The 22259-nt window shown below is 47.4% G+C and overlaps 1 protein-coding gene across 2 annotated transcripts in view; it reads right to left on the reverse strand.

Moving 5' to 3' along the window:
* Nucleotides 1–247: 247 nt before the first annotated feature.
* Nucleotides 248–22259, reverse strand: part of BANF2 (barrier to autointegration factor 2) — a 36239-nt gene continuing 14227 nt past the window's right edge. The window contains exons 2-4 of one of the 2 annotated variants that reach the window (XM_003268211.1): nt 13237–13399; nt 10905–11033; nt 248–452 (exon numbers count right to left, since the gene is read on the reverse strand). In XM_003268211.1, the coding sequence (XP_003268259.1) occupies nt 306–452; nt 10905–11030 (273 nt within the window). In that variant the 5' untranslated portion in view covers nt 11031–11033; nt 13237–13399 and the 3' untranslated portion in view covers nt 248–305. The remainder of the gene's footprint in view (nt 453–10904; nt 11034–13236; nt 13400–22259) is intronic. The other variant, XM_003268210.1, reaches the window with a different exon arrangement.

Genomic DNA, 22259 nt, shown 5'->3' on the forward strand with positions numbered 1-22259 from the left:
ATCACTAATACACTGACTTAAAATTCAATTCCTGTTTTTAAATAAAATTATCCATTCTTTCATATAAATTGTTTGCTGAGAGATATCTGACATGGTATTCATCTAAGGGGAGTGACTATGGTTTCTGGGTGGTGGGTTTGGGAGTCATTTCTCTTGTGTTTTTCCTGTTTTATGTTCTTGAACTGCTGTTTATAATGGGCGTGTATCGTTAAAATTAAAAACACACATGAGGACTCGGAGCCTGGGCATAGGTGGAGAGGGTGTCATTTTCCCCAGGGGGTGGGGAGCAGCGATGAGGTTTGTGTCTACAGGAAGCAGGCACACCACTCCTTCAGGCAGTGAGAACTCTGCTGGGCCTCACACTCAGTGGCACCAAAACAGCAAATGAGCCACCTCTGAAACTCGGCTTCATTCTTGTGCATCAGAAGGAACTGTCCCAGCAGGATGTAGGCCTGGGGAGGGGATGAGACAGGGAGGAAAGTGGGAAAGGTTATCATAAGCCAGCTCAGATGCGCTCTTCCTCCCCAACCACCAGGGCTCACGTGACAATCAAAGGAGGGGGAGCAGAGCCGATTCAAGGGAGCCTGTCAGTCCTTGAAGACCTGACATGGGTCTTAGCCCTGGTGAGAGCTAAGGCCAAGTTAAAAGCCCATCTCTCAGGGCTGGTTTGAGGGCCATCCACCCTGGAATGAATCAGACCCTGCCCTCTTCAAACTTTAACAAGCACATGAATCATGTGGGAGCTTGTTAAAATGCAGGTTCTGAAAGTCTAAGTCCAGGGAGAGGCCTGCATTTCTAACATGCTCCCGGCTGCTGCTGATCCAGGGACAACAGTTTGAGTAGCCGGGGCCTAGCACACTCCTGAAGCTCGCTTCAGACTTCCAGTGAAGCATTTCTCTTGGAAACACACACATAGCCTAGACAGAGTAAGAGACATTCCCGCCCCAATACTTCTGCAATTGTTGTAGCACGGGATTTTTCTTTTCTTCTCTTTTCTTTTCTTTCTTTTATTGATTTTTTTTTTGAGACAGAATCTTGCTCTGTCGCCCAGGCTGGAGTGCAATGGCGAGATCTCGGCTCACTGCAACCTCCACCTCAAGCGATTCTCCTGCCTCAGCTTCCCAAGTAGCTGGGATTACAGGTGCCTGCCACCATGCCTGGCTAATTTTCATATTTTTAGTAGAGATGGGGTTTTGCCATGTTGTCCAGGCTGGTCTCGAACTCCTGACCTTGGGTGATCCACCTGCCTTGGCCTCCCAAAGTGCTGGGATTACAGGCGTGAGCCACTGTGCCCATAGCACGGGGTTTCTAAACCTCGGCACTATTGATATTTTGGACAATGCTTGAAATGTTATGGGGGGCTGTCCTGCACATTGCAGGATGTTCAGCAGCACCCCTGATCTCTACCCATGCCAGTGGCACCCTCCCTCCCCGACCCAAGCAGTGACAATCATAACCATCTCCAAACGTAGCCAAATGTCCCCTTGGGGGCAAAATCTCCCTGGGCTGAGAACCACTGCACATGGGGCTGACAGATAAATGGCATCTTAGCATTTATTTGTTTTTGCAAACCACCCGTGTGATCTCAGGCAACTCATGTAACCTGAAGTAAGAACCCACAGAACCTGGATCTCAGTTTCTGCACCTTCCTAAGGCACATGGTGTGCTCTGCAAATTAAATTAAGTGAATTAAGTGGGAAGGTATTCAAAAAATGTAAATTCCTCTCTCGTACTGGGAGCTGTAGTCCTGTAGGAGGAGCATAGAAGGTTTAAAACATGCTAAACCTTGTCCACATTCCCCTTCCTCAGTTTCTGTGGATAAAAAATACATGGAAGATAAGCACTCAGTGCACCATGATTTATATTTCTATGGCATTCTCAAGCTTTCTAGCTATTAATACTTGCCTCGAGGCTTTTAATTCATCGTTTATAGTTTTATTACACCCTTATTGACAAGGCACAAGGACTACATCGAGGAAGGGAATTCCCAAGGCCACATAGCCAGAAACTAGCCAAGCCACTAAATGGTGGAGGCTGGAGATCTCAGGTCACATTAAACGCCCATCTCTCAGGGCTGGTTTTGGGGGCTCTCCAGCCTGGAACCAATAAGAACCAGCATCCACCCATGCCTCAAGTTCTGGGCCCTTTCCAGGAAAACCTGATGGTGTCTGTTTACTTTTAGTTATGTAAAATAAAGCAAACTTCATCTTAACCAAAGACAGCATACTTTTTAAGAAGAGAAATCAAATAAAAGCTGAATCCCAGTCATAAAATATACCCAAGCATTGAATTTTGGGGGTTTTATTTTTAGTTATGGTCCAGTTGTTGACAAGAGAAAAAAGCCAGGATTTTGTGGTGATTCTGAACTGCTACTTTAATCTTTTTTTAAAAAAGCAATTTAGTTGCTTGGTGTGATCTCATCTTACTTTATCAGTATCTTCCCATTTTGAATGGTGGATTTTACTGAGATGTATTTAAATTAATGTTTTTGAAAAATAACATTTATTAAGTGTTAATTGAGCCAGTAGACGTAGGTGTGGGAGGTGCCAAGGTGAAGGTAACAGAAACAAGAGACACAGAGCTGTGTCCAAGGAGAGAGAACATTAATAATAATTAACAATAATTAATAGTAAGTGGCTTACACAAAGCTTTCTCCATAAAGAGAAATGTTCATGATAATACTTAATAATAATGATTAATGCTAAGTAGCACTTTTTAGCACTTCTGTCGGCCACGTGCTGCTAGACACCTGACACGTTTTAATCCACCTGATCCTCACATGTACTCACCCCTCCCGTTCCCCAGGTGGAGGTACTAAGTCTCCTGTTTTCCTCTGCACTATTCCTGCACGTCCCAACTGTCTGCAGTCTGGCCTGGAGGCTAATACATCCCCTGCCTGTTTTAGAAGTGGCATTGCCGGCATCAGCTGGCCTGTTAGTGAAAGCCTCCACATACCCACAGGCTCAGCAGCCAGGATGCCTGGGAACATGTGGACCCTGGGCAAACTTTCCAGGAATGCTACAGGAAGCCCCATCTTGCAGCCTCTGGAGCCAAGTGGCAACCTGACACTCCCTCCTCAGTTTTCCCTCCTGTCTCCCTGTGGCATCTTCCAGGAGGGAAAGTTGGCTTCCCTTCTCCCTTCATCTCTGAGCACTTCACCCTGCTCCCCAGGGAAGCTGAAGTCGTGGGATCCCATCACGGCCCTGCCAGATGCCTGCTTGGTTTCTCCCCCGGCTCCAGAAAGCCCCCTAATCAAGGAGAAAAGATGCTGCCCCTTTCCCTCCTTGGGCCAGAGCTCCCCAGAATTCAGCTACTGGGGTGGGAGGGGTGACACAGAAACACAGAAACCCTGAGCAGATGTCCCTGTCCTCCTACCACCCTGGACAGTGGCTGTGGCTGTGGCCATGGCCATGGCCAAGCCAGGGAATTACATTCCTTCCTGCAGCAGTAAGAGCGGGGCTCGGCCAGGTGTGGTGGCTCACGCCTGTAATCCCAGCACTTTGGGAGGCTGAGCGGGCAGATCACCTGAGGTCAGGAGTTCGAGACCAGCCTGGCCAACATAGTGAAACCCCGTCTCTACTAAAAATACAAAAATTAGCCTGGTATGGTGGCAGGCGCCTGTAATCCCAGCTACCTGGGAGGCTGAGGCAGGAGAACTCAGGAGGTGGAGGTTGCAGCGAGCCGAGATTGTGCCACTGCACTCCAGCCTGGGCAAGAGTGTGACTCTGTCTCGAAACAAACAAACAAACAAAAGGATGGGGGCTCAAGGGCAGAATGCCCCTCAACTCCAAGTGCAAACAGTGAGGTTCCTCCAGGGGCCGGCCCCCAAGCAGGGGAGGAATCACCCTCCAGTTTGCGGTGCCCACTTCTTGCTAAACAGCGGCAGTTTGAGCCTATGCCAGGGTTGGGTTCCCTTGCATCTGAGCCGTGTTTTCACACAGTGCCTGGTGCTAAGAGCACCCTGAGCTGGTTTAACATTCGGCTCTTGTCATCTGGAAATTCTTACTAAATATCTTTTTTTTTTTTATTACTTTTTCTTTTTTTCTTTTTTTTTTGACGACATCTCCCTCTGTCGCCCAGGCTGGAGTGCAGTGGCACGGTCTTGGCTCACTGCAACCTCTGCCTCCCAGGTTCAGGCGATTCTCCTGCCTCAGCCTCCCAAGTAGCTGGGACTACGGGTGCGTGCCACTACACTTGGATAATTTTTTGTAGAGACAGGGTTTCACCATGTTAGCCAGGATGGTCTCGATCCCCTGACCTCGTGATCTGCCCGCCTCAGCCTCCCAAAGTGCTGGGATTACAGGCATGAGCCACCGCGCCCGGCCTACTTTTTAATTTTTTTCTAAGAGACGGGATCTCATTCCGTCACCCAGGCTAGAGTTCAGTAGCAGGCAGTAGCTCTTTGCAACCATAAATTCCTGGGCTCAAATGATCCTCCCACCTCAGCCTCCTGAGTAGCTGGAACTACAAGCTCGTGCCATCACACCCCCTAATAAATTTGAACTAGAGGTCTCGCATTTTCCTTTTACAGTGGGCTCCAAAAATTAAATGGCTGGCTGAGATCCACCCTCATTAAAATGCTCAGTCCTCACCATAATGCCAGGCCTTGTAAAGCAGAGATAAGCTGTCTCGGCCCTCTCTTATTCTCTGGCTGCTTACAGTGCTCTCTGCCCAAGTCCGCAGGTCCTGAGCACCTGTGCTGAACGGACTTCAAACACCACAAGACTCCGTGGTGCAGTGACACGACTTTCTCTGATTCTCTCTCGCCAGTTGCCTAAGTCTTCATGTCATTTCAGATTTAAACTTGTGGGTTTTTTTTTTTTCTTCTTCTTCTTTTTTGAGATGGAGTCTTACTCTATAGCCCAGGCTGGAGTGCAGTGGCACAATTGCGGCTCACTGCAACCTCCACCTTCCGGGTTCAAGTGATTCTCCCGCCTCAGCCTCCCAAGTAGCTGGGACTACAGGCAGGTACCACCACACCCAGTTAATTTCTGTAGTTTTAGTGGAGATGGGGTTTCACCACCTTGGCCAGGCTGGTCTCGAACTCCTAACCTCAAGTGATCCTCCCAAAGTGCTGGGATTACAGGCAAGAGCTACCACGCCCGGCTTAAACTCTGTGTGTTTGGTGTGAATCCTCACTTCAGGGAATGTTTACCCCTTCTTCCTCCTCCCTGTCTTTTAATTTTACACTAAGAAAATTATTTGCTTATCTGAAACGTAAATTGTGATCTGGCAACCCTAGGCAGAAAAACCCCAAACTTAGGTGACTGGCCCCTTGTGGGGCTCGGGCATCAGGCAGTGGAGCGCAGCGTCTCACCGCCCACCCAGCAGAGTGGACAGAGACGAGTTGGAGCTTTCAGAGGCTTCGCTGTGGAGACCTGGGGACATGATGGAGGCAGGGCCTGGCCACACTGGGGCCTTCTGGTCCTGAACTCAGTCTCGCTCCTGTCCACCAATGGCCACGAAGTAACGGAGGGAGGAGATGGGAAACCCCGAGCATGGAGAGTCTAGAGGTAGGGCTATGGTTGGCTGCAGGCAGACATGCGAGAGAGAGCAGAGCCGCGCCTGTAAGGAGGGAGCAGAACCTCGCGGTAAGGAGGTGAGGGCGAGGGAGAGCAGAGCGAGCCTCGCCGGTAAGGAGGTAAGAGCAGCCACGCGAGAAGCACCTTCCTCACAGCTTCAGTTTTAGGGGCAGACGGCACAATGGCTTAGTTTCCAGACCCTGCAGCCTATCCGCCCAGATTCAAATTTCATCTCTGTCACCCCACGTGATCTTGAGCAATTCACACGTGGTCTCTATGCGCCTCCACTTTCCAATCAGGAAAATGGAAATGAAATAGTGTACTTTGTAGGACTGTTTTTTACAATTAAATGAGATAAATATACGTAATGCACTTAGAGGTGCTTGACATGAAGCAAATGCCAAGTGTTGCTTCTATTTCCTCCAGTCCTATCCTCCAGGCAGCTCTTAGGAGGAATATTTAGGCTCAAGGATATGGCTTTATGGCATCTGCAAAGGGCATTGAACCGAACCAGATTCTCTGCAATGCTAAACTTACTTTTGCACTGTGGGAGAACTCAAGCACACCCACCCCACAGGGCCCTGCCCCCACAGTTCTGCATTCAGGGAATGTCTGGAAATTCACCTACCACTAGGCGGGGTTTTCACAGGGAGAAGAGAACAAAGAACACAGACCTATCCCCTGCCTCCAAGCAACTTAGGGAGAAAAGCACAGGCAAGCCGTGCGTCTAACATTGTGAGTGTGGACTCTTGGGGCACGTGCAGAAAAACTAGAGTCAACCTTTTTTTTTTTTTTTTTTGAGACGGAGTCTCCCTCTGTCACCCAGACTGGAGTTCAGTGGTGCAATCTTGGCTCACTGCAACCTCTGCGTCCCGGGTTCAAGTGATCCTCCCACCTCAGCCTCCCAAGTAGCTGGGACTACAGGCATGTACCACCACACCCAGTTAATTTCTGTAGTTTTAGTGGAGATGGGGTTTCACCACCTTGGCCAGGCTGGTCTCGAACTCCTAACCTCAAGTGATCTGCCGGACTTGGCCTCCAAAGTGCTGGGATTACAGGCGTGAGCCACCATGTCCAGCTAGAGTCGACCTTTTGTCAGATATCACAACACGGGGCTCCCACCAAAAACCCAAACTGCTCAGAAAAAGGAGCCTGTTGGGTGGGGTGGCAGAAAGAAGGCTTCCCAGGGGAGGTGGGCTGTGAGTAGGGTCTTGAAGGGGGATCAAAACTCGTTTCAAGAGAGGCTCCAGGTTGGCAGGAGGGTAGTTGGCGGACAGTCTGGCTGTAGTATAGGGGTCAGGGATGGGGCGGGGGTCAGAGAAGACAAGACAGAGCCAGAGCGAAGCACAGAGAGCCTCACTGGCATGTGCACCACGAATTTTCTGTTTCCACAGTTCCTTTCTCCCTTACAGCTCTTTCGCCCTTACATCTAGACCAGTGCTGTCCAGCAGAAATAAGTGAGCTAGCCACATATGTGATTTTGATTTTCCTAGTAGCCACAGTAAAAAAGGGGGAAGGAAACAGGTGAAATTCATTCTAATAATATATTTTATCTCATAGTTCCAAAATATTATCATTTCAACATGTAATCAATAAAATAATTACGGATGAGCTATTTTACGTTCCTTTTTTGGGCGAAGTCTTTAACACTGCAGGGTGTGTTTTATATTTCTAGTACGTCTCAGTTCGGACAAGGGCACAGGTACCTGCGGCCGCTGTCTGGATCTAGATCCTCAGGCCATAGCTGACGCTGATTGCTCCTGGGAAGGGCAGATAAAAAACACCCAGAAGACGGCTATCACATATGGCTTTTAAGCTCCCGCAGAGACTTAGGCAGATCCATGGCAGAATCAATAGTTTTGAAAGTCCTGACTTAAACCAGGAGCCGGAGACCAGTTCACACCAAAAGCCAAAGCTCTGGGGAAAATGGGGACAGGCAATAAGAACAATCCCCTCCCAGCACCCCACATCTTCCATTAAAAAAAGCTGAAAGACCTGTGTGAGAGGAGGAATGGAGGAGAAGGTACTCGATGTAGGGGCTGGTAAGAGTTTGAGAAGGGGACTCCCAGAGAGGTAATAGAACATCCAGATAAACCGGCAGGGTGGAGTGGGGGGTGCTGGTGTCTCATCTCCCCCAGGGCATCCAGCATCCTGGGGTCTCTATAGAGAGAGCCGATAGCTGAGTGCGGAGCCCAGGGAGGTAAGTGTGAGGGTGGCCCACAGGCCTGCATTCCAGCAGGTGCACAGAGAGGGTGCAGAAAGGGCTGAGAGAGCAGAGCCCATGGGACGAGGCCAGGAACGCTATCACAAGCAAGGGTGGAACCCAACGTGGCTTTGTGCACAGCAAAGAAACTGAAGCTGAGCCCCAGCCTGGGGTGGGACAGGGAGCAGGGGAGGGTGATGGCTGCACCTTGGCAGAAGCCAGCAAAGACAGGAGGTCGCATGAGGTCCAGAAAGATGTCCCTCCCTGTGCCAGGATTAGGTATCCTGCAGGCAAGGTATGAAAATACAAGAGGCTGGCGTGGTGGCTCATGCCTGTAATCCCAGCACTTTGGGAGGATCACTTGAGCCCAGGAGCTGAGACCAGCCTGGACAACATGGCAAAACCGTGTCTCTACAAAAAAACCACAAAAGATTAGCTGGGCATAGTGGTGCATGCCTCTAGTCCTAGCTACTCGGGAGGCTGAGGTGGAGGCTGCGCTCAGGATGAGGAGGTTGCAGTGAGCTGAGATCATGTCACTGCACCCCAGTCTGGGCAGTATGATGAGACTGTCTTAAAACAAAAACAAAACCAAAAACAAAACAAAATAAAAACCACCAAGAGTCGGCATCTTTATTGGCTAAATCTGAGAACCCTGTCCTGCCAGGATCTGCCCGCCCGGGATGCTGTCATTGCTGACCCTGACTTCAGATGGGTCGTCACCCTGAAGCACTTGCCCATCTTGGAGAGGCCGCATCTGGGTCTCCTCCTGGGTCTCACTACAGGCCCAACTAGACTCCAGACCCTGATACAGGGTCTCACCGCCAAATTTAGCCTAAGCCTCCTCCCTGCCGGGCATAACCGCCTGGCCATAGATCTTCTTGTGCAATTTGTGACAGTACAATCCACGGCTGCTCCAGTCCTCACCTGGGAGCGGACAAGGCACTACTCCTCGGAGCCCTTGTCTCCTCATTGGTAAAGTGGAGAGAATGACCCTCATCTCAATCACAAGTGTGGGCGGCTCAAAGCAAAGGATACAGGTGACAGCCCCAGTGCCAGTGCCTAAAATTAGCAGCTCTAGGAAAGTGCTCACTGCACTGGCCAGGAGGTCATGGACACAAGAGGAGCACATCTCCAGGGACCTGGCTGCACACAGACAAACCGTCCCCGCAGCCCTGACTCAACAGGCAAGTTTTCAGATGCCTGACATTTTTCCATTATTCATTCATTTTTTGTTCTAAAACCCACCCACCTATAATCCTCATTTAAAACACAGTTAAGCTGTTCAAACACACAGACTTAAACTGGAAAAGGCAACACTACAGAGACAGAAAATAAATCAGTGGTTGCCAGGGACTGAGGCTGGCGAATATGAAGAGCACAAGGAAATATTTTGAGTAATGGGATTGCTCTGTGGCTTGACTATGGTAGCGGCTGCATCACTGCATGCATGTGTCAAAACTCATAGAACTACGTACTAAAAAGGGTGAAATTTACTGTATGTATGTCAATTCTACCTTAATAAAAACATTTTTAAAATAATGAGTATAGCTGAACAACAACCACAAAACCCCACAATTATGGACACATTTAATCAATGGTGTTCGACATCAGGAGAGTGGTTACCTCTAAGGGTAGGGGATAGTCTTGGCCAAGAAGAGGCACAAGAGAACCATTTGGAATTTTGGAGACATCTGATTGCTGGATCTGGGTAGTGGGTACGTAGGTGTACATATGTGTGTAAAAATTCATTGATCTGTACCCTTTATATCAACACATATTCTCCTAGGTATGTTACATCACAATAGGAAAGTAAAAGGAAGAATGATTTCTTTTTTTAAAAAAGGAATTTTTTGTCAGGTGTGATGGCTTGCACCTATAATCCCAGCACTTTGGGAGGCTGAGGTACGTGGATCACTTGAGTCCAGGAGTTTGAGACCATCCTGAGCAACATGCCAAAACCCTGTCTCTACAAAAAATATGAAAAATTAACCAGGCGTGGTGGCATACACCTGTAGTCCCAGCTACACGGGAGGCTGAGGTGAGAGGATCGCTTGAGCCTGGGAGGCAGAGGTTGCAGTGAGCCGAGATGGCACCACTGCACTCCAGCCTGAGCAACAGAGTGAGACCCTGTCTCAAATAAATAAATAAATAATAAAAGTACAAAAATTTTTTCATTTAAAATTTGTTCCCTAGAGAATGGTTCTCCCTCCTTCATCTGGGAGGAAAGAATCCAATCTACCCAATGGGGCGCTTCTGTTTCTGACGATACATCTACCAGACATTAAACTGGCTCACAGATTGGGGTGTTATTCTGAATATTTACCGGCTAGTGCAGAGCAATGGGGTAATCAGAAAACCACGGCTCTCATGGTTCAGATGTAGATGCAAGCCAAACTAGTCATCAGCCATGTGTGCAGCAGTTCCCAGCCTCTTTGGGTGTTTCTGTAACACTGTCTCGCCTGGTAGACTGACTTGGGGCACTGAGGAGAATGAACAGCAGCAGCTCTAGCTGGTGCCTCTCCTGACTGGGCGTGCCATGTTCTGTGAGCTCACAGTCTGCCTTGTCTGTGCTCACTCTCTTTGCATTGTCTTTGGGACTATCTCATCCTCTCCTGAGGCCCTAAGCAGCTTTTTAAAAGCCCCATAAAAACAAACAATGACATAGAAAAGAATATTCCAATTCCACTGGATATCCTTGAGGTCATTCTTGGGCTGAGAGTGACATCATAGAAAAACTCGCTCTGGTGTAGACCCCAGGCTCCTGTTTCTTCACCTGCCATTGCCAGGCTGGTGCCCTGGCAGTGGCAAGCGAGATGCCATGGGTCCCTTCATGGGGGCGTGGAGTGCACCTAAATCATCCATCCTGACAGCTCCTCTCAGACCCCGGCGGCTGAGCTACTTCTGTTGACCCCTGAGTGTTTGAACACCAAGTAAATCATGCCCAGCCCAGCTGCTCTGAACTGAAGCCATTCCACGTGTATGTGCCCATCATCTGCAGGCCCTTGAGGCTGCCTGAGCACGTGGGGTCAATAGCACAAAAGCATGTGGCACCCCGCCAAGTGGCAGCTTTGCTCTCTGATGGCCCTTCACAGGGACACGTGGCAGGAACTGCCATCTGGCAGGACTGGGGGAAGAAAGGTAGGGAAGAGAAGTCAGAGAAGTAAGAAAAAATGAATTACCTTGTTGATACCTTTGGTGGCCAAATTGATCGCGAGCTCATGGCTGACGCCATCCACCCAGCAGACATCCTTTTCTCCAATGGGTTCGGAGAGGAAGGCTCTCAGCCTGGGAGACATGTGGTCCATCTCCTGTGACAGCAGTGGGGAGAGAGGAGGATTAGCAGATATCTGACTGCTCCCAGTGTGCATGGACACTGGGGAACTCCCTCAGCCCACGAAGGGACTGGGGCAACAGATGGCAGAATTCCTTCCATCATCCAGCATTTCCTGGGGTCTGCTAAATGCAGGTGCACTGGCCTCCACTAAGGCCTTCACACATCCATTCCTACCTGGATGGACCAAGAGAAGCCTAATGATGGCCACAGATGAGTCGAATAAATTTCCACGACCACAGATGAGTCGAATAAATTTCCACGAAAAGAGTGTGCTTAATATTAAGAACTGCAGTGGGTTCTTTCCAACTCACCCCATTCTAAATGCCTAAAGCAACAACTTACTTCTCTTAGCTAATTAACCCACCTTCTCTCTTAACCACCCAACACTTTAGTCATACTTTTATTTCAGTGTTCATCACACTGTATAATAGTGTAAACTCTCTAGAAACCCTTCAAACTGGCTCAAATCATAAAGAACACATTATAGAAATCCAAAGCTTGCAGGTGGGAATGGGTCACAGCGCCATTCCTTGGGGATTGTCCAGCTTTCCCTCTTTGTGTTGGCTTTATTCTTGCTTGGCTTCCCTCACGGTAGTGAAAGGGCTGCTCCAGCACTCGTCGGCCTCACCAACTCCACCTCAAAAGAAGGAAGAGAAGGTGGCTTTTGCTTAAGTCACCTCATTTGTTGCCTGTGCTCCAACTTTAGCCAGATAAATCAGCTCTCCCAAACAGCAGGACTTGCTCATCAATTTCCTGCAACTTTAGATTGCAGGCCCCAGGCAAAAAGACTCTCTCTTAGCAGAACTATTTTCATCCCTCTCCACTTTTTAATGAACCACCATCTCCCAGGAGTTGGGTCTCCTAGGACCTTAATGAAGACTGCCAGAGGTAGCCAACATCCTGAATATTTCCTGGAAGATCTCGAAATATCATGGGCTCCATAAGCATTAGGTCTGCATCCCAGCAAAACTGGCCGTTTTGTTAAATGAGGGTTGCCATCTTCCAGTTTTTTGTTTTGTTTTGTTTTGTTTTGTTTTGTTTTGTTTTGTTTTTGTGATGAAGTTTCGCTCTTGTTGCCCAGGCTGGAGTGCAATGGCATGATCTCGGCTCACTGCAACCACTGCCTCCTGGGTTCAAGCGATTCTCCTGCCTCAGCCTCCCGAGTAGCTGGGATTACAGGTGTACGCCACCATGCCAAGCTAATTTTTGTATTTTTAGTAGAGATGAGGTTTCACCATGTTGACCAGGCTGGTCCTGAACTCCTGATCTCAAGTGATCCACCCACCTCAGTCTCCCAAAGTGCTGGGATTACAGGCATGAGCCGCTGCGCCCGGCCGCCATCTTCCAAGTTTGATAGAGACATCTTTGCTGCTCTCCGCCTGAATGTCTCTTCTCAACCAATCCACATTTAAGGTTTGTTCATTGTAGCATTCCCTTCCTGGTACAAAATTCTGTGCCAGTTTGGACAGTTTATGACGAAAGTAACAGAAAACTCAGTGTAAATCAGTTTACACAATAAGGAGGTGTTATTAGCACATGCTACTGAAAAGTCCAGAGGTAGATCAGACGTAGGTTGAGCAAGGCTTCAGCTTGATTTCCTGGCAGCTCTGTCGACTCAGTCTTTCTTTGTGAATGGGCTCAATCCTCAGCTTAACTCCTTTGTGGAAGAACTGGGCTGCAGCATTGCTTTTGCAAGCCACAGCCCTCTCCCCCAAAGAAACACAAAGTTGTCTTTTCCTAGAGGCCCCCAACAAATGCCCTCTCTGGTTCAAACTGTAATATGCCAACCCCTAAAACAAAAATTATGGCCTGATATGTGTGTTCTACCTCTGGACTCAGCAAGGAAGTCAGTGTCCCTCAAAGCCCATGGGCTGCAGGGGTGGGGCTGGGGGGACCAAAATCAAGATAGTTACCCTGTTCCTGGGGATGGTTACCCCTTACAATATGGGACTATGTTACAGGAATGACCCAATGTCCTCCACACATTCCCCAGTAGATCATGAAGCCCCGAAGGGCTGCAGCTGCCTCCTAATGGCCTTTGCTCCCCACTCCACACCAGCCCCTCTGCCGAGGACATGGTAAGCATTCGATGACGTAAATGATCAGGTGCATCCAACGCCTCCCTTTCACAGCCCCATCCCCTCTCCTGTCCCCATCCTCCCCATTCTCCTCCAGACCTTTCTATAAAGTTGAGCTCTGCGTGTCCGCCTTCTTGCCCCGAAGGACGTTTTGTAACACTTCAGAAGACACTGAACTCTCCTGGAAGAGATGAATCCAAAGGCACTGATTTGGGAAGTCAGGAGGCTCCTAAGAAAAGTGGCCTTGATGTGTTAGCAGATTCTAGGAAGGGGAGCAAAAGACATGAGAGGTTGTTCAGGGTCCCCTGACTCTGTGGCTCTTATATCCACAGATGTGTGAGCTGAGGGCATCGACCTCTCTTTAGCAGCTAAATAGGAATCTCACTCTTCATCTGTGAAAATATGTTTCGTAAGTACAAGATGGTGTTTAATGCAGGTGTTAACAGGAGAACGCCTCAGCACCCATAGCTTTATGGGATGATGAATTGGGATTGAGAATTGGGATTGATGAATTGGGTGAGAATCCAGAATTTCTGAGCAAGGAAAAGCCTGAAAGTCTCATGAGCCGCTCTGCCTTTGCTGAGGGAAAATTCCATTCACTATCCATGCTGGCCATCTGTTAAGTTAAACATCTCTGCCTATGAAATCTAAGAATAAATGGAAACTACAACATTGCTATCAATGCATCAGCAGCATCAAAGACGGGTAATGGTTAGTAACACCTTGTGTGTGTTTGCTTTTCTCACACACCTGAGCTCACTTTGATCCTTGCAACACCCCTGGGGCGGGGACATAGGCAGTGATTTTTGCCCTCCTGGGGCTCTCCAGCAACGTTGGAGGTCAGAATCAAAAGGTCTTCACATTCTTTACAACACCTTCGGCTGCAACAGTGGTGCTCAACTGGGGGCCATTGGCCCCCCTCCCCAGGGAACACTGGTAATGTCCAGAGACACTCAAGTTGTCACACCTGGGAGAGGGGGAAGGACCATTGGCTCTAGTGGGCAGAGGCCAGAGACGCTGCTAAGCATCCTGCCATGCACACGACTGCCCCACAGCAAAGAATTATCTGGCCCTCGCTGTCGATAGCATCGAGGTTAAGAAACCCTGGGCTATAAGTAATGAAAAATCCTGCCTCATGTGGTCTGAAACAATAAATACATTTCTAATCTCATATAACAAGAAATCCTTTGATGAGGTGGACCCAGGATCTTATCAGTCAATGACTCTGTGTGAACAAGGGTCCAGAATTTGCTCGGGTCCTATTCCAATATGCAAACTTCCAAAGGTGCCGGGTGTGGTGGCTCACACCTGTAATCGCAGCACTTTGGGAGGCTGAGGCAGGCAGATCACTTGAGGTCAGGAGTGGGAGACCAGCCTGGCCAACATGGTGAAACCTTGTCTCTACTAAAAACACAAAAATTAGCCAGGTGTAGTGGCGTGCACCTGTAATCCCAACTACTCGGGAGGCTGAGGCAGGAGAATTGCTTGAACCTGGGAGGTGGAGGGTGCAGTGAGCCAAGATTGCCACCACTGCACTCCAGCCTGGGCAACAGAGTGAGACTCCATCTCAAAAAAAAAAAAAAAAAAAAAAAAAAAAAAAAAAAAAAAAAAAAGAAAAGGAAAGAAAAGAAAAAGAAAAAAAACTTCCAAACGAAGGAGAGGCCTTTTCTTCTTGGGTGTCCTTAAGGGAGGCAACCTCCCGCAGAAACTCTCCAGTGGAACTTCCTTTAGTTTCATTGGCCAGAACCAGGCAACATGCCAACCTGTAAAGCAGCCACTGGCCAGGGGAGTGGGACCGCTATGGGGCTATGGGGGTGTGGATGAGATGAGCCCCCTCTGAAACATGAGGCTACTCAGAGAATGTCAGTTTCTGTAAGAAGGAAAGAAGGGAGGAAGAGAGGAAATGAATGCTGGGTAGGCAAACAACAATGTCTGCTACATCTTCTGACCTTCTAAACCCTGGTCTAATGTTTGGTTCATACAACTAGCACTTCTCAAAGTTGAGTGAGTGCACGAACCACCTGGGGGTTTTTTGTTAAAAAATGCAGGTGCTGACTCAGCAGGTCCGGGACGGGCCTCAGATACTGCATGTGTGACCAGCTCCAAGCAGATGTGACGCTGCTGGCCCACAGACCTCACTTCTACCAGCAAGACATTCATGATGCCACTTACTCTTTTTATGTTATCGCATTAATTGTGGTAAAATATACCTAACATAAAATGTCCCATTACAATCATTTTTAAGTGCATGGTTCAGTAATGTTAAGTGCATTCCCATTGTTGTGCAACCTATCTCCAGAACTCTTTTCAACTTGCAAAATTGAAACTCCATACCCATTGAACAGCAAGTCTCCATCTTTCCCTGCAACCCCTGGCAACCACTATTCTACTTTCTGTTTCTATTAAAATGACTTCTCTAGATACCTCATGTAAGTGGAAGTTACATATAAGTGGAACTGTGTAGAACTTGCCTTGCAGAGAATCTAAAAAGAAAAAAAATTTTAAGTGGAATTATATAATATCTGTCTTTTTGTGTCTGGCTTATTTCACTTAGCATAATGTTCTCAAGGTTTATCCCTGCTGCAGCATGTCTCAGAATGTCCTGCCTCTTTAAGGCTGAACTATATTCTATTGTATGTACACAACACATTCTGTTTATTCTTCATCTATTGATAGACGTTTGGGTTGCTCCCACCTTATGGCTATTGTGAATAATACTGCTATGAACATGGGTACACAAATATCTCTTTGAGAACGTGTATTCAATTCTTTTGGGTATATACCCAGAAGTGAAATTGCTGGATCATATGGTAATTCTATTTTTAATTTTTTGAGGAATCGCCATACTGTTTTCCAAGCGGCTGTACCAGTGGCACTTATTCTTAAACTTGACAGCACATTAGGCCTCACATGGGGCGAGTTACAAATTACCGATGCTTGGATCCCACCTCCAGAGTTTGATTTCGTTAGCATAGGGTATGCCCTGGACATAGAAGTTTTAAAAACTCACCAAGTGACTCAAGTATGTTGCAAAATTGGAGAATCACGTCTTGTCCTTTGCTTCTATCTGATAAAATTCCAAGCAGATTTGCTGGGATGATGGGGTTCCAGCTAAATGGACCGTTGTGGTGGGATCTGCAGCGTCTGTGCTGCCATATGGCGCACGCTCGCAGCTCCCAGGCAGCGTCTACCCCCAAATCACCAGGCGTACCATGTCCTCATTAGCCATCAATAGGAAGACAACTATGACCCCAATGGCTTTGAAGTCAGAGAACTTCAGAGCAGACAGACCTCAATAACAAGCTGCTCCTCTTTTTTTTTTTTTAATTAAAAAAAGGATCTTTACTTAAAGGAAATTTTACCTGGAATTCCTTTATATAAAATAGATCAAAGCAGAATTACTCTCTGTTGGCTTGGGAATGAGAAGAGGACACTAGAGCCCCCCAGTACATGATGCCATCCCCATGCCCTTCTTGGGCTGCCCGAAATCCTTCTCTAATCTAGCCTAAACCCCTCATTTCTCCCATAAGAAAACCAAGGCCCAAGAATATAAGTGACCTTCTCAAGACGATGCACCTGGCCCAGGTGTGGTGGTTCACACCTATAATCCCAGCACTTTGGGAGGCTGAAGCAGGCAGATCACCTGAGGTCAGGAGTTCAAGATCAGCCTGGCCAACATGGTGAAACCCTGTCTCTACTAAAAATACAAAAAAAAAAAAAAAAAAAATTAGCTGGGCGTGGGGGTGGGCACCTGTAATTCCAGCTACTCAGAAGGCTGAGATGGGAGACTCACTTGAACCCGGGAGGCGGAGGTTGCAGTGAGCTGAGATCAAGCCATTGCACTCCAGCCTGGGTGACAAGAGTGAAACTCCATCTCAAAAAACAAAACAAAACAGAACAACAACAACATCCATGCACCTGGCAAAGCACACCAGCTCTCCATCTTCCAGGGGAGCGCTCTTCTTCTAAGGCATCCCTCTTGTAACCCCGGGCGAGCTGCAGCATTGGGTCCATTATGGACAGCTTAAGCACTTGGCCATCATACAACAGAACTAAGCAGATGCCTCAACATAATCCTGCCCTGTAAAAGTCCTTGTATTACAGGGTGTTCTGTCAATGACCCTACTGTATTTTGAACCACAAAGTCCTGTTTGGGGAGGACACAATGCAGGGAATGACCACAAACAATTCTGGTTTTAGATGCTTAGAGCGTCACCTTTTTAAATAAGGAATAAAGGAATCAGTAGAATTTAATCTCACTTCCCAAAGGAATGACCTCCCAGTTGCAAATGTTTGACATCCTTTAAGGTTATTTTTAAAAGCTGTATGACAGGTCTTCATAAGGAGGTGATCACAAATATGCCCCCTCTATCAGATAAATGGGGATGGGGAACTGCTCCAATGCCATACAAATGGCTATTTGGGGCTTGGGATACAATTTCCGGTGGGGACACTATACATGGATTCAAAAAGGGACATCTCTTCCACCATTGGCTGGAAGTGAAGTTGTTATTCTCTAAAAATTCTACAATGCAGGCCGGGCACGGTAGCTCATGCCTGTAATCCCAGCACTTCGGGAGGCTGAGGCGGGTGGATCACCTTAGGTCAGCAGCCATGCCTCTACTAAAAATACAAAAATTAGCCAGGCGTGGTGGAGGGCGTCTGTAATCCCAGCTACTCGGGAGGCTGAGGCAGGAGAACTGCTTGAACCTGGGAGGCAGAGGTTGCAGTGAGCTGAGATCTCACCATTGCACTTCAGCCTGGGCAACAGAGCAAGACTCCACCTCGAAAAAATAAAAACAAAAACAAACAAACAAAAACCTCTACAACACAAAAAGTGACTCCCATTAGAATACCATTGTTTTTGCAAAAGGTCAATGGGAAAAGTGCGATATTTTCATGTATTATTTTGCCATTAACAGATTGCTACATGAATATTTATAAATATTATTTTATGTAATATGTGATTTCAATTGTATGTAATTAAATTATGAAATCAAATGGTACCCGTAAGACTATTTTATCTATATCCCTAAAAGTTTATATATTCAAGTGGCCAAAAAGCATTTTTGGAATTTTCTTGCTGAGAAACTGAGATTATCTTATTTTCCATGTTTGCTTTATATTTAGACACATGTGATATTGCCTACCCCAGGGAAGTGGGATGTTAATACTTAAAATTAGTGTTTTTCCCTCACCTATTATAGAGGGTAGTCACAAGGTATATTACAGGGGTTGGGCAGGGGAATCTGCATCTGTGGGAATGTGGTTGAGACTGTTGCTGCTCACATTTTGTTTTATCAATTAGCCCACATGATATATTTCTTTTGGAACTTAATGCCAAGAAAAAAGTATGCCTTTCAAAATTGGTATATTTCTACCTTTACGAGAAAAAGAATTTGTAAAGATCTTGTTTCCTTTTTTACTTGGCCTACTAGGAAGCTCTGAGCTAACCCTAATGACCGTATAGGGAAACTAGCCTAGATGAATAGCTCTTTCACTTTGTAGTTAAATTTGCTTCTTTTGCTCAGTGCCTTCATTTTCTGTTTCTACTTTTATTTTAAAATGTAGATTCGTATATTCAAAGCACTGACATCCTTCGTTAAAAGCTACTTTATTACATAGTTAACACCTCACAGATATGGAGAATATAAGTATCTCCCAAACCAAGCAGATTTATAGGAAAACAGAGCATCCACCCCTATGCCCTGAGAACATTCCAGTCTTGTAGCACCAAGCAGCGGGGAGAGCATGAGGGTGAGAATGACGCCAGGGTTGTTCCTTGGAGGCCTGCTGTGCCTTCGGCCTACAGTGAGAGGATGATGGGACCTCCGCACTGATGGAGTCAAGCCCGAGGGAGCCCGGATGCTCACCCCTCAGAATCTGAGGGAATACTGTCAATGCTGCTTCCTGGCTCTCTGTACCTCTACCCACACTCCCCAGAGCTGCAGTTTCTCCCTTCAAATGACCAGTGTTTCGTAGAGAAAGAATGAAAATGAGGGTGGCTGGCCTGGTGCTGTCACTCACTCCTGTAATCCCAACAATTTGGGAGGCCAAGGCAGGAGGATGATCACTTGAGGCCAGGAGTTCAAGACCAGCCTGGGCAACCGAGTGAGAACCCGTCTCTCTTTTCTTCTTCTTTTTTCTTTCTTTTTTTTTTTTTTTTTTGAGATGGGGTCTTGCTCTGTCACTCAAGCTGAAGTGCAGTGTCGCAATCTTGGCTCACTGCAACCTCTGCCTCCTGGGCTCAAGAGATTCTCCCGCCTCAGCCTCTTGAATAGCTGGGACCACAGATGCGTGCCACACCACCTGGCTAATTTTTGGTAGAGACAGGGTTTCACCATGTTGCCCAGGCTGACCTTGACCTCCTGAGCTCGAGTGGTCCACCCTCCTCGGCCTCCCAAAGTGCTGGGATTACAGGTGTGAGCCACTGCACCTGACCTGTCTCTTTCTTTACAAAAAAAAAAGAAAGGAAAGACGGGTGAGCCTGGGCAACATGCCACAACCTTGTCTTTACAAAAATTAGCCAGGAATGGTGGCACACACCTGTGGTCCCAGCTACTTGGGCGGCTGAGGTGGGAGAATTGCTTGGGCCTGGAGAGGTCGAGGCTGCAGTGAGCCGTGATCGTACCACTGCACTCCAGCCTGGGGGAGACCCTGTCTCAAAAAAGAAAAGAAAAGAAGGGGGGTAACCTTCCTATAACACTAAAGGTCAGACTCTGAGGAGCCCTCTCCCACCTAGGCTGTTTAGGGTCTGAGGAGACCCTGTCAGGCTGTACTCATACACTGGAGGGAGAAATGCCTCCATTTTGGATGGAAGCTCATGGCCTCAAGAGCTTCCACAGGGCTCCATTTTGTACAGTCCACTCAGGAGCTACTTTCCAGGGTGTAACACGCTCACCACAGTATCCTGGGGCGGGCAAGTGACCACCCCTCACCTTCTTGGGCCACATGAGTCACTTTCTGTGAGGGCTGCTCGGCGGGTGGGACCTGAGCCTGCTGTGGTCATGGTCACCACACTTGTGGAGAGCTCACCTGAGAAAGAAGCCAGGGTGGAGGAAAGCAGCTCTGAGAGAAGGGAAGAGACAGATTCCCCAATAATCATTTGCAGGCCTGGATTTAGACATGCCTGAAGGCGCCTACCCTTGGAATTTTCAATTATGTCGGGCAAAAATAAACAAAATAGGCATTTTTGCTTACTTCAGTTTAAGTTAGAATTGTGCCTTTTATAACAGAGTTCTAACTGATGACCCCGATACTCATTCACTCACTCACTCATCCAACAAGTGTTTGTGGCGCACCTTTTGTGTACTGAGCACTGTGCTGGGCACAAAGGCCTCCCCGTTCCACCTAGAGGGCTGGGGCGGGGTCAGACCCATGGCTTAGGCATCAGGACTGAAAGAAATCAGTTTCTAATGACCATTAATGCTCGTTGTTCAAAAATAAAGTAATATTTGCCTTCCTTGCCGTTAGCTCCGATTCTGCAATGGGGAGCAAGATCTTTTCTTTCTCTGCTCCTTGTTGGCTGTCTTACATATGGCCCTTTGATTATACATCCTTATCTTGATGGGTCTACAGGTGATGAATAACCAAATACATTCAACAGTTCCTCAGACATTCACTGAGTGCCATCTGTATGCAAGGCCTTGAGCTAAGTGCATGAACCCTCAGGACGATGTCTTCTGCAGATACCTCTCCCAGAGAAAACAGAACCAGCACACGGCAGGGCACACCACACACGGTGTACTACCCATAAGGAGGCATTCCCAAAGTTAGGGCTCACCTTTTCAGGGAACTAGGAAGGAGGGGGTGGCTCAGCTTCATGGACCCTGGGTCTGGAGGTTCCTGTTAACTCCTGCTGGAGGAGCTGGGCTGAGGGTAGGAGATCCTTGCCTGACCTTAGCTCCACCAATGACCAGCAGAGCAACATTGGGCCTGTCACCTCCATTTCTTATTTATAAGATCAGCGTTAAATTCACTGACCTCATCCTTCTGGTTCCTTCCTATGTTTTATCTCTGTTCATTTACAGTCTCTAGATAGTATAAAATTCATACAGGTCCACAATCCCTAAGCTACCATTTTCATATCCAAATGGCTCTGAAATCCAGAAATTCTTTTTGGGGGCACAGGGCGGGGAGACTTACTTGGCAGCAAATGCTGGCCTGAACTGACATGAGGCTATTTATAGTCTATTATCCCAGTTAGTGTGAATATTTATACACTCCACCACAGGAATATTAATGGGTTTACAGGGTGCTGAGCCAGGCTCCACTAGGAATGTTCTGTAATATACAAAAGAGGCATTACATTGCCCATTTTTTAAAAAAAATTTTTGAATTCCCTAGAACTTCCGGCCCCAGCAATTCTAAGTAAGGTTTCATGGATGTGTGCTAAGATCACCATGCCTGCAGCCAAGGCAAACTGCAAGGATCCATGAAGAAGCCAGCTTGTCTCCCAGCTTGTCCAGCCTCCACTTTTCTTGTCCCATGACTCTGTCTCCCAACCTTTGTGAATAGAATTGTCCCTTGTCTATAAAATTCCATGTAGGCTGGACATACTTGTCTGGTAGTGGTTCTAGCTAGGACTATTTCTGGTTGCATTTTTCCCTCATGAAAATATTCCCTTCCCTTTGGGGTCCTGTTATCTGCAAAGGATCAGGAGCTGATGAAATAGAATAAAGAATGGACAAGCATATTAGTTCACCCTCCATGGATGAGATATCTGCATTTGTAATAGATGTATTTTTTTCACCTTTTATTCTTCTTTTTTCTTTCTTTCTTTTTTTTTTTTTTTTTTTTTTGACAGAGTCTCACTCTGTCGCCCAGGCTGCTGGAGTGCAGTGGTACCATCTCGGCTCACTGCAATCTCTGCCTCCCGGGTTCTTGTACCTAAGCCTCCCGAGTAGCTAGGATTATAGGCACCTGTCACCATGCCTGGCTAATTTTTTGTAGAGACGGGCTTTCACCATGTTGGCCAGGCTGGTCTTGAACTCCTGACCTCAGGTGATCTGCCTGCCTCGGCCTCCCAAAATGTTGGGATTACAGGCATGAGCCACTGCGCCCAGACTGCTTTTTATTCTTAATTGTGGTAAAATACACAACTTAAATTTTTACCATCTTAA

This window comes from Nomascus leucogenys, chromosome 13 (assembly GCF_006542625.1).
Source record: "Nomascus leucogenys isolate Asia chromosome 13, Asia_NLE_v1, whole genome shotgun sequence".
Classification (NCBI taxonomy): domain Eukaryota; kingdom Metazoa; phylum Chordata; class Mammalia; order Primates; family Hylobatidae; genus Nomascus; species Nomascus leucogenys.